We start from the raw sequence: 13,111 nt of genomic DNA, 5'->3' as shown, positions 1-13,111 counted from the left end.
TGGAGGTTCTAGGTTACAGACCTGTGCTTATACTACGTTGATTGTAAGCGCCTTGGGCAAGAACTTTTCTGTTTCTTCTGTGTTTATAAAGCTCCTAGCACAACAGGGTCCCAGTCCATGCCTAAGCTTTTAGGTGCTGTTGTAATACTACTACTACTAATAATTAATAACAATAGACCATGATTCTTTATTAAAACTGTCCATTTACTCAGTAAGCCTTGGCAACAGGAATATGCCATGAATGTTAACATATGCATAGTTTATAAAGCAAATGAAAGATGCTATATATGTGTAAAATGTTGTTCTTGATAACACAGATGAGTATAGCAGCTTTCATAGACCTACGTCCACACCTGAAGTACAGGTACAGAAAGGATATATTTTGAGACCAATCTTTTCCTTCTTTCAGGGGTGCGTTTTCTGAAGTAGTTTTGGCCAAAGAGAGAGCTAGTGGAAAACTATTTGCAGTCAAGTGCATCCCCAAGAAAGCACTGAAGGGGAAGGAAAGCAGCATAGAGAATGAAATCGCAGTCCTGAGAAAGTAAGTATTGAATACCTGTATCTCCTTCTACAGTTTGAATTGGCGCGTTTGTCCGCTCTGCGGAGCAGGAAAGGCTGTGGTCAGTGAACAAGAATTGTGATTTGTAAATGTGACTGAGTTGCTCAGCTTATTGCAGGTGGTTGGGAACATCTGGGCATAAACTGTACTGTAAATGTTTTCAGAAATTATCTGTTCTCCTTGTGCATTAATTAATGCGTAGTGGTGGGGTGGGGGGGAACGGGTCTGGGGAGCGTAAGATCCCTTAAATGAGGCCTGATCCTGCTTCCACTGAAATCAATGGTGATTTGGCCATTGACTTCAGCGGGTGCAGGAGCAGGCTCATAGATTAACTGCTCTAAAGCAATCTTAAGCCAACCCTAACTCCATGGGATGCAGACTGTTTTAGCTGGTGGCGGCACCTTGTATCACTGAGATTAAACCTTCCCGTCTCTGTTATTGACTTCTCAGTACAGTTCCATTGTAGCTCATTTGTGCATCTCCTATAGTTGCCTCTCTTCATTTACTGCAACATTTGACTGCTAAATTCAATTCAGTGTGTCCTATTTTAACATTTCTCATGATAAAGCAGGATCGCTGGGAAATAGATATAACCTTTTAGGGCCCAAGCCTTGCATTTTTCACACACCCCCCAAACTCCTACTGACTCTGACGGGAGGTTTCGGTGTGCAAAGACTGCAGGATCAGGCCCCAAGTCTTGATCATTTGTAAAGTACACATGGATAATCATTTCAGCAGCGTGCAACAAAACCAATCCCAAAGCTTCAAATCAAAACTGCCACAACCATGCTAAAGACACAGACAGTGAGAGCTGAAAGATTGGGGCAAAAGGGAAAACTCAGTCACTCTCAGGCAAACCATCCCAGTAGATGAATGGGATCCATTCCCGTGGAGTGAAGTCGATGGAGCTCCATGAGGGTCTCAGGGGTCTGCCCCAGTTGCAAGATCAAGGCTTAAATTAGACCCCCTACAACAAAAACACATACGGTTCAGGCACAAGAGTGGGAGGGGGCTGCCCCAAAGAGGAGATTGGCAAGGGAAGGTTGAGAGAAAGAAGTGTGTTTTAAGGAACGAGTTGAAGGAGGAAGAACAGGTTGTTGGCATAACCCACAGGTCTCAAACCTGGGCCCGCAGGGTTCATGGGAGCAGCCATACTCTAGTCCTCTACCTGGTAGTATGCTGACAATAGCTTACCTGGGACCCATGAAACCCAGCCCCAGTGTGAGGCTCTGCCCCTAAGGTCCTGTTGGCAGAGTGGCTGTTTGGCCCCCTGGCCCTGCCTAAGCCAGCAGTAGGATCAGGAAGCTGTCTGAACAACTAGGCTCTGCCCTGCTCTGGACTCTGTGCCTTGTGCTACCTGCTTCTGCTTCTCCTGCTTGATTTCCTGGTATCTCAACCCATCTTGACTCCTGGCATATAACTTGTGGTTCCCAATCTCCAGTTTGTCTCCTGCCGCTTACCCCGGGTATCCTGACCTGGCCTGATTCTGGTTCGTGCCTTGTGGTTCTGATCTCGTCTGTCCTCTGCTTCTGACCTCCTGGTCTCCTCACCCAGCTGACTCCTGTCTTGTGATGGTGGACTCTGGCTCTGACTATTAGGTCTGACTGCCCACAACCTGGCTGTGACAGTTGTGTATTGTTGCCGAGCAACAAAGCTCATCTGCAGTTTAGTGGCCACATCCAGGCAAGAGGGGCCAGCAGGACCATCGGGCAGCCTGGAGTAAATGTTGCTCCGATGGAACCATCCAACAATGTTTACATCTTGGTACGAGACTGGTAGTTTTTCCTAGAGTAACGATGGCTTTGCATAAACCTTGGCCCCAGGGATGCAGAGCAGAGAAATCTTTTGGGGTCAGTTCTTGCTTCTGTTTTGTGAAGTATTGCTCCTATTTTCTGACAAAGCATTTTCTGAGAGAAGAGGGGGCAACAGCACAGGCTACACCATGCGAACTGCAGTGGCAAAGTAGCGTGTGGGTGAAACATGCCTTACTTGTCATACAGTTAGATCCACTTGGTGTGCTGCCCACCCAATGGCGGATTTAGAGTTTGTGGGGCCCTGGGTTCAGCTTCATTTTCGGGGCCCCTCCTTGGGACTCAGCCAAGAAAAAGAACATTCTCTCTTATCTCCCCCCTGCCCCCGTTTTTCGTTCTTTTTCTCTTTATCCTCCTCCTATAAGTAATAGGAAGTAAATGAAAATAAAGTGAGGTACCTTGATTGTTTTTCTAGTCTAAATTATTTTTCTACAGACCACTTGAAAATTGCTGAGGGTCTCAGCGGACCACTTAATGATCTTTCCAAATATTGTTTGTACCGTTAGCTAACTATTGTAAAGCTCTTTGAATAAGAGCACTTTTATTAAAAAAAAAAAAATTGTTAAAAAGCATTGGGGTGTGGGGTCTGGCCAGGATGTATGGTGTGGGACGGGGCTCAGGGCTGGGGGTGCAGTGTCTGGGAGAAAGTTAGGGTGCAGGAGCAGGCTGGGGGTTGGGGTGCAGGGTCTGGCCAGGAGTTAGGGTACGGGAGGGGGCTCAGGGTTGGGGCAGGAGGTTGGGGTGTGGAGTGCTTACCAGGAGCAGCTCCCATTTGGTGCGAGGGGTGCAGGTGGGAACATGGGGTGTGTGTGTGCAGGAGCTCCCGTTTGGTGCTCAGGGTAGGGGTGCGGATGTAGGGGGTTGGTGCAGGAGTCAGGGAGGGCAGGGGGCTGGAGGTGTGTGAGGGGGGTGCAGGAGTCAGGGCAGGGGGCTGGGGTTGTGGGCTGGGGTCATGGGGGTGCTCCCAGCCCCCTGCCCCACCCCAGCCCCCTACCCTGAGCGGCTCACGGCAGAGGGCTGGGGGGGCTATGTGTAGAGGGAGTGCGGGGGCCCCACTCCGCCCTGGCCCGATTCCCCCCCCTTCCCCAAGGCCGCAGCCCCACCTCTTCTCCGCCTCCTCCCCTGAGCGCGCTGTGGTCCTGCTCCTCCCCCTCAATCCCGGAACGACCTGAGCGCCGGCAAACAGCTGTCTGGCAGTGGAGGAAGCGCTGGGAGGGACAGGGAGGGACGGGAACGCAGCACGCTCGGGGAGGAGGCAGGGAAGGGGTGGGGGAGGGAGGAGCTTGGCTGCCGGTGGGTGCGGAGCCTGCAGCAGGATCCCCAGGAGCCAGCAGGACCAAGCTTCTGCCCCCACAGCTGCCCGACCCTGGAGCCCCCTGTCGCTGGGGGGCCCTGTGCCAGGGCACCCTGTGTTTCACTGTAAATCCACCTCTGTGCCCACTGCACATTAGGAGTTTGCTGCAATGAGAAAGACTTGTTCATTTTTATCTCGTAATGTCTCCTACTTAGTTGTTGCTAATACAACCTTAGGTGGTCTCTGTATTTACTCTGAAAATAGATTCACTTTGTTAATGATCCCAGTATTGAATTTGTGTGTGGCACCAGGGAAACACTGAATTTAAAACAAAAAACCCCCACCTTTCTGTTCACAATTGAGGAGGGAGTGGGAAATCAGCCTATTTCACTGCTCAAACAGACACTCCAAATGAATTCTGTCTTTGATAGGCAGATATTAGACATAGCTTTAAACATGGTTGGGTGGATCCTGAGCTGTGGTTGCTAGGCTGCCAAGGTATCTCTAATTGTCCTGCTTTTGTTTCTGGTGAGCTTAATGCCCAGGGTAACGTTTAGTGTGTATGTTGTCTAATTACTGGTTGGAGTGCCAGAGCCTTGGGCTGATTTACAAGACGGTAAGGATTGGTGGTAGCCCTGTCTGATCCCGAGAATGGTGCATGATTGTAGGAGGTGATAGAGATTCACCCCCATTCCATGAGAGAGAAGGCTAGAGGTACTAGGAGTAGATGCAGAGATCACATACTAATAGATTCTACGGCCAGAAGGGACCACTGTGCTCATCTAGTCTGACCTCCTGCATAACACTGGCCATGGAACTTCCTCAAAATAATTCCTGTTTGAACTAGAGCTTATCTTTCAGAAAAAGCATCTCATGTGAATATGCAGACCTCTTTGGATCCCAGTCCTTCCCTTTGTCCTTGCACTGTCCCCAGGTTGCTAATGCCATTAGCTCTCACAGGAGAAGAGAAAGGACCACTCTAATTGTGACACAAACATAATATTTGTGACCTCTTTGGGGAAGAGTCTCTGGCCAGGAGTTCTGTCTTCCCCCTCCCTCTGCCCAATCTGCAAAGGATGACAGTCTGTTACAGCCCCAGCTAGAGAGTGTTACCTCAAGCTGTGACAGCCCATTCTTTTAGCTGTGGAGGTCCCCAGTGCAATCCCTGGTGGCTTGGCCAAGAGTAGCATCCATCACATAAGGAAACCACCCAAACTAGTGACAGAGGCATGGGGGGTTCACCTGAGAGCTAGGAGATGACACTGAGGAGGCACTCAGCACTCACAGTACTGCCCTGACTCCATGATGGGGGTTGGTTCCTCACAACTGATAGGCAACCACAGGAAACCTGAGAGGGGCAGTGTGCAACAGCACTCTTCGCTGGATGACAGCTGCCAGGAGACAAGGCCCCATGAAGATGAACAACCCAACCCCGACCCAGTCAAACGTAGGAGGGAGAAGACAGAACTCCTGGCCAGTGGGTTACACTTACCGCATTGCTCCAGAGGAGGTTTGTCTGCGCCTCCCTTCCAAGTCCATGTAGGTCTCTGCAGCTGCAGAGTCCCACCAAATCATGCAGTTCTGGCAGGCTATATACCAGTGAAGTGCCAGACTGATGATTTGGATCCTAGTGAGTATATCATATATTAAAATGGAGCGTAGTATTACCTTTCGTTGGGGATTGGTCCTGCTTTGAGCAGGGGGTTGGACTAGATGACCTCCTGAGGTCCCTTCCAACCCTGATATTCTATGATTCTTTCTATTTAGGATCAAGTTTACATATCATAAAACCTAATATGAGAGCAGGAAACTGGGATTCAGGACTCCTGGATCCTATTCCTGGCATGCAATTGATTTCCTCTATCACCTTAAGTATCTCACATCTTATTTTATGCAGCTATAGTTTGTGAAACAATTTTTTTCCTATTAACTTTTTATTAAATTAATGTATATAGAACAACAAACTATACATAAAACTTCTTATAAAGTGTCAACCACTGGCTACCTAATCTTAACTATATTTAAAACATTTGATTATATATAATATGAATGGTTAAAGTATAAATTAATTATTTTTATTGCACAGTTTACAAACAAACATTGTTTATTGGGAAAACAAAATTAAAATAAGGTAAATAACAGAAGCAAATGTTAGAGGAGGGGAAAAGAGAAGAGGAGGGAAGAAAGTGGGCAGAGAAGAGGTGAAGGTGAGGGGGGCCTGTACTCATTTAATAGGATCATCCTGATACTTCCAGGAGAGCATTCCATATCTCTGAGATACTGGGTATTTCAGTTATGGTATACACTTCTTTCCAGGGTGGCCAATCTTATGATGTCTGTGCTCCAATCTTCAATTGTGGGTTGCTTTTTGGATTTCCATTTTTGTAGCACTAGTCTTTTAGCAATTATTAGTGTCAAAGTTTTTCATATTAATTTAGCTTCCAATTAATATCCATTAGGTTTAAAATTACATGTTTAGCTTGTTACACAATTTTATTTGTTAGGAAAAAAATAACAGCAATTAAGTTCTGGCCAAATATTCAGATGTACGAGCATTCGTGGAGCACATGGGGGGTTAAATTAGCGTCTGCTGAATTACACCGGCAACATTTGTCTGACTTAGCGGCACCTGTTGTGAACAATCGGAGAGGGGTCCACTGCATCCTCCGTATGAGTTTCCACAAGATTAATCTTAACCAAAGGTCCAAGGAGCAATTCAAAGCACTGGCTAAAATTTGTTTCCATTAGTTAGCAGAGAATAATTGGCCTATTTCCTCCTCTTGTATCTTTTCTAGGAAATTCATGTTTAATTCAAGTTTGCTGGCCAGATTCGCAGATAGTGTTGCCATAGGTTTTGGTAATCTGGGTAATATCTGAAGAAATGAAAGCAGTTCATCTGAGTCTGGGATAGTGCAGATATCAGGGCCAAACTAATGGGAGATGGCATGTTTAAGTTGGATGTATTGCCATTCCTTCTTAGTCTCTAGATCAGGGGTAGTCAATAGGCGGACTGTGAGCCAAATCTGGAGCGCCAGAGGCTTTTGAACGGACCGCAAAATATTTTTATTATTATCATTATTGTTATTTTTATGTACAGAGAAATTGGAAAAAAATTATTAGAATAAGATATCAGTGAATTGAAAGGATTAATCAATAAACAGAGAAATTGGAAAAAATTTATAAGAAAATTTAGGAGAAATCTATTCAAAAGTTTCTCAAAAATCCATTCTCAAAATCTTAAGTGTTCCTTCAGTGAGAGCTCATTCCTTTCCCACTGAAATCAATGGCAAAATTCTCTATTGCACAGGAGGAGCAGGCCTTTGAACACAAACAATGCAATACCAGAACAGAACAATGATGCATCTCGTCTGGCGGCCTGTCCCTGACAAAAGCTGGTGGCCCCATTTCACCCTTTAGCACATGCCTAACTTTAAACAGTGAACCGTCCCAGTAAAGTCAATGGACTGTTCATGTGCTTAACTTTAGGCACGTGCCAAAATATATTGCTGAAGCATCGGATACTTCAGACAAGGATGAAAATCCCACAGTACACCTGTGTTCAGTACTACCCCAAAAGAGCCCCACACCAGGGACCAGGTTATGCCCTGACGCATGATGGTTAATAGCCTTTGTGATTGCTACCCCAGCTGTATGTAACTGCACAGAACGCAGAAGGTTGGCCAAAGTTGTAAACACATTATATTTCACTGTGCACAAAATCTAGTTTCAGATCAGAATCTGGGCTTTATTATTTTAGGCCACTCAGTGATTTAATTATTTTTAAATGGAAATGTTGAGATACTATGTGCTACAATTAGTTAGGGGAGGAAAGCTGCTTACCATTTATTAAGGCCTCAGTAAGCACTTGGGGCTTGATCCTAAGCCCACAGTGGAAAGATTCCCATTGATTTCAGTGGGTTTTGTATTAGGCTGTAGGTGTCCCACCTAAAAGGGAATAGGGAACGCAGTGTGTTCTCCACCTTGCTGCTGGACTGGTCTGCTGGCCAGCGTGGAATGGGGAGAGGAAGGGCCATGGTCAACTTTTTCCTTCCCGTTTGGGGTGGCCAGCACGGCTACTGCCACAGGCCTTAACCAGATCTTTCACTGAGAGAGGTGCAAGGACTGTGATAGATGGACCATGGAACCAATCCTGTACCATTGAAATCAATGCATGTTTACCAGTAGCTATGGTATAGGATCAGACCCCAGGTGTTCCTTGCATCCCCCGCATGCCCCCTTTCACATCTGTGCAAGGGCCACGTGTGACTTCCATCTTGACTGTCACATCAGGGAGAGAACTGGGGATCTCCAGAGCTAAAACCATGAGCTGCTACAGCTTGAGCTAAAAAAGACATGCGTTCTAGATGGAGATGTAACAGATTCATATCCCCTGTGGAAGGGGCACAGTGGGGAACCTGTAACACACACTCACCAGTGTGTTACACAAGCACCCTGTGACCCTAAATGAAAAACTGCAAGAAAAATACAAAGATGTGGGGGGAGGGATGGGGGTGGGATATTCTGATTTACTTCCTGCTTTTTAAGCAAATAGATCAATGAACTCCACTCAGTTGCTTTTGTAGAATAGTACAAAATCCTTCCATTCATGGTTATTGTGCGGGTGGGAATGTGTTGAAAGATGAATTTACTTTTAAACAGATTCTCGTCGAGGGTAGGTGATGTGGTAGACTCCAAACAAGCACCAGTGTGCGGCTCTATTTAAATTTTTAAAAATTTTCTCTCTTTTAAAACACAGGGGAAAAAATCTGCTGGATTTTCCTCTCAGTTGCACTGGTTTAAGTCAGGAGGAACGATACTGGTCAGTGGAATTACATCTGTGGAAAACCAGCACGCCAAAATGGAGATTCAGGCCCATTGAGTTCAATCGCTGACTAAAAAGAAGCAATAACCTATGGTTAAGAACAGTGCATGTCCCAGAGTTTAGACATGTTTTTAATTTGACATCAGTGATTTGAGCAGCCTGTGTGTTGTGAAACAAATACCGTATGCTACTCTAACCATAGTCTGCTTTAGCTATTTCCCACCGAACATGCTCAACAGTGGTTTTTTTCCAATTCCCTGTAAATGATCTGATTGTTCCCCCCCCCCACAAACCTATAAAAAGCCCTTAAACTCATTACCACAGAACATGCCACTTTTCTTTAAAAAAAAAAACCCTCCCCCCACCACTGTACCTACCCCCGTTCCCAGAAAAAAGAGTGCTAACTCCTTCCCATAATCCCAAATCGTTAAAAATTTTCTTAAAATTGGGGAAAGGGTGAGTGTGTAATTATTGCTGTCTCGTAACTCAAAAACAGCCAAAGGGGTCTCAGGCCAAGAGGTTTCAGAAAGGTGTGAGCTTGTGAAAACAAGAGATTAGAATGGAAACTGCTGTGGAACCTTAATAACATTATTAGTTGTATTGCACTAATACCCAAAGGAGTGGTTCAGATTCCGTTGTGCAAGGCCCTGTACATGCATAACAAAAAGACCCCAGTGAGCTTGCAATTTAAGTAATATAAGCAGGTGAAGTCCCCACCCAACTGACACACGGTAACAAACTCTGTAAAAAATATCACCCTCTCCTGGGGTTTATTTTAAATGAACACAAGGATCATTGAAAAATATAATATCATCTAACCCTTCTTCCCCACCCCGATGACAACTCCCTTTGAGAGGTCTTTGTCCTAGGCCCCCACCTCCTTTTTACTCAGGATGGACTCTAATGAGCTATGGCTGCCCCAGTGAGTCACTAGTTATTACCCTGCAGGCTTTCAGCACCAGCTAACCAGGTTCAGCAACAGCATAATGTTGTCACCCAGTGGCCAAGCTTCACTGCTGACTGCTATCATATTCTCACACAGTAAGGGGTAAGATCCACAAAGCTACTTAGGCACCTAAACCCCAGACTTAGGCACATAAGTCCCTGTTTTAGGCGTCTAAATCCCAGTTTTGGCTCCCACTGAACCCCATAGGCACCTAAGCTCACCCAATGCCTAGATTTTTCAGAGTAAAATTCCCTGGGCACCTGTATCTTCCTCTGGGCATGCTCACTGCTCCCTCTTTCTAGACGTTTGGATGGCTGTCCTCCACCTAAGCCCTAGAGCAGTGATGGCCAACCTGCGGCCAATCAGGGTAATCTGCTGGCGGGCCGCGAGACAGTTTGTTTACATTGACCGTCCGCAGGCACAGCCACCCGCAGCTCCCAGTGGCTGCGGTTTGCCGTTCCCGGCCAATGAGAGACGTGGGAAGCGGTGCGGTCCGCCAGCGGATTATCCTGACGGGCCGTGTGCGGCAGGTTGCCCACCACTTCCCTAGAGGGATATACAAACCAGGGGAAGACAGGCATTCAGCCTCCTAAGTTGCATAGGGGGCCTGATCTGGTAAGCGGAATCAGGGGGTGCCTACTGGATCATTCAAAAGCAGCAGCAGCTGCTGCCACCCACCTTGTAACTTTTAGCCCAGCAGTTAGAGCACTTGCCTGGGATATGAGAGACCTGGGTTCCAGTCCCCTCTCTCTGCCAGAGAAGGAAAGTATTTGAACAGGGGTCCCCAAGCTATCAAGAGAGTACTCTAACTACAGAGCTATGGGATAGCCTCATGTGGGGCTCCCTCAGTCTCTCCTGTTGAAGCTGTTCCACTGTGAATAAAAAAAGAAAGAGTGATTGGAACAGAGGACTGGACACAGGGGTCTCCCATCTCTTAGGTGGATGCCCTGCCTAACCCCTAGACTACAGAATCATTCTTGCTCTTTGGCCCAATAACCATTTAAGTGTTTATCCACAGTCACTGGGCCAGAGAGACAGACAGACAGACACTGGCCACTGCCTTAATTCATAGTAATCAGCACTCTTCCCCTTTTTGGAAATGAACAGCATGGCTGGGGCGGGGGGAGACCCACTTAGCATCTCAGTCTGTCAAGTAATATTATTATTTCTCTGAAACTGCCCGTATAGACAAAACAGGCTTTTTTTTTTCAATGAATAATAATGAGAACATAGGTTGCCTCAGCAAGAATTGAAGAGACAGCTGGTCATTATATTAAGCAGTCACTTTCAGAGCAAGCTTTTATGTAGATTTACTTGTTAAAACCTGGCTAGCTCATGCTGTTGCTATTTTGCTGTAATGACAGAAGTTTAAATCACTATCGAGTGCAAATTCAGTGCTTCCTAATGGCCAGATCCTGCCCAGCCCTCACCATGGATACTGAAGGATAGTGTTTCTATGTAGGGTTGGAAGGCTGTGGAGGAGACATGCAAATGGTCCCAAATCCTCCTCGGTATCATGGAACTATGTTACTCTCCTCATAGCACCATGAAAAGGTGGCTCGTGACTGGGATGTAGATCGTGGAGTGTGACCAAAGGATTCCTGACTGTACTGTTGTTATTCTTACTTATGAGTTATATTGCAGTGGCATCTAAGAGCTCTAGTCATGAACCAGGATCCCGTTGTGTTAGGCACTCTACAGAATGAAAAGGCGGCTCCTTCTCCAAAGAGTTTACAACCCAAGTATATCCGCTGAGCTGTTGGGCAACCTTGGGCAAATTGCTTCACCTCTGTGTCTCGGGGTCATCATGAGAATAATGATATAAGCCTCCCTTGTAGAGCACTTTGTGATCTATGGTTGTAAAAGTACTATATTAGAGCCAGAGGGATCATTATTACATGGATTGACTAGCCAAACACCTGTGAGGGCATGCAGAGTATAGCTGCTACTAAGGCCAGCTCCCTGTCCTGGCGGGGCAGAGGCTCCTGTCCCACAGGGAGCTGTAGCTGATGCTCTCCTGGAGAAATACTAATGCAGCTCTCAATTCCTCCTGAGCAAAATCTGTTTGCTAATCATAGAAAATGGGCCGGTACCTCAGAGCAGATAGTGGGACTTCAGGTGAAGTGCAGGTAACTCTTTGTTAGCCTGATCATGTATTCCTTTAACAACCATGTCTCCCATTAGCTTCTAGGAAGTTTAGGGCACTTCCGGAATATAGAATTGGCCAGATCATCCCCTCAGCCTCTGCGAAACAGACATAAAAGCACAGAGTCTGCTGGGTAGTCAGCCTGCAAGAGAGGAGCCCTGCCACCTTCCCTATTTTCCTGACTCGGTAGGAGCCTGCACCAGGCCTGGAATCTGTGTTATTGAGGGGCCTGGTCCTCTGGGAAGTCTCAAACACATCCCCGCTCCCAGGGACAATGTGAAGTTGGGTTCCTCAAACCCCTGTTGTGGGCCTCCCCTGGGGAAGGGTCCAGTTGGGTGCATTAGATCGGATCCTGCAAGGTGCTGAGGTGGTTAGAAGTGGAAAAGCCCACTAAATACCTTTGAAACTCTGGCCCTGAGTGTGTGCTGCGAAGAAGAAAGCGCCATGACAACAGGCAGAATCAAGGAGGGGGGGAAGGAAAGAGAAACACAGGAGCTGTAGAGAGAAAGGTGCTATCTAGGAGCCCACACCTGTGTATTAGATGTGTGTGGTGATGGGTAGTGTATGAATTGCCATTAGTTTGGGATACCTCATAACTTATGAGTGGCAGAGTAAAATGAGTAATAGGACAGATATTCTATATTATGCCATACTAGAGGGGGTGTTTATATCACAATTACTGCAAGGGAAATCTGAACATCAGACTCCATGGCGTAAGCTGATCAGCTGTGGGAGTTGGCAAGGCGTTCTCTTTTGACAATTTGTTAGTCTCTAAGGTGCCACAAGTACTCCTTTTCTTTTGACAATATGCAGCAGCATTACATATATTTCCATCTTCCACTGAAATGTGAGATATTCGCTATGGCTGGACTGGAGAGTACCAGACTAAATGGAAAGTCTTATCTGGCACACGCTGGTATTTCTATCTTCAGTGTGTGTCTAAAATATGTTTGCCGTGTTTATAAGTTGCTTGTGATATTTTTTTTTGTAGAAATTGGAGATTTTAAAAAAGCCTGGTAAATTATCAGGTCAATAGGGGCTTTGTCTGGGTGCAGAGGGTTCACCTGCTGGGAGCTTGTGGCTGAATCAGGGCCCTTGTAAGTATATGTGTGTGGACACGCCGATGTTGCTAAACTCGGTGGGTCAATTCGTCATTGTCCTGTGGTCTCTTTGTGCCAGCTAGGCTGATAAAATGGGGCCTCAGGCAGGCATTAAGTTCCCCTCCGGGGAATATCCTGAGGCAGGGGACCTCTACGCCCAGCCACAGAACTGGCGTCACCAGCTCTGCACCATCTTCTCAGCAGCCCCAGGTTTGGGCAAGTCAGGAGTACAATGGGGGCAGTTCCTGCAAAGTTCCTTTAGATAGGAGAGGACAAGCTAGTGCAGATCCCAGGGGCAGATCTTGCAAGCTCCTGAACAGAGGAGGTGCAGACTGCATGAACTGCTGCCCGTCTGTCCCAAGCACCAGTGCAGCAATGCTTCTGACCTGCATATGGGACAGTGCATCTTTTGCAGTTGTACTATTTTAATGCT

The 13,111-nt window shown here is 46.6% G+C and overlaps 1 protein-coding gene across 3 annotated transcripts in view; it reads left to right on the top strand.

Annotated features, from left to right (window-relative positions):
• CAMK1D (calcium/calmodulin dependent protein kinase ID) overlaps positions 1-13,111 on the top strand; it is a 369,044-nt gene that overhangs the window by 154,931 nt on the left and 201,002 nt on the right. For all 3 annotated transcript variants that reach the window (XM_084617259.1, XM_084617257.1, XM_084617258.1), the window contains exon 2: positions 410-541. In XM_084617259.1, coding sequence (XP_084473385.1) covers positions 410-541 — 132 coding nt within the window. The remainder of the gene's footprint in view (positions 1-409; positions 542-13,111) is intronic.

This window comes from Lepidochelys olivacea (assembly GCF_965140295.1).
Source record: "Lepidochelys olivacea isolate rLepOli2 genome assembly, chromosome: 1".
NCBI lineage: Eukaryota > Metazoa > Chordata > Testudines > Cheloniidae > Lepidochelys > Lepidochelys olivacea.
Note: the sequence above shows the minus strand (reverse complement) of the source record. Positions and strands in the feature narration are given on the sequence as shown.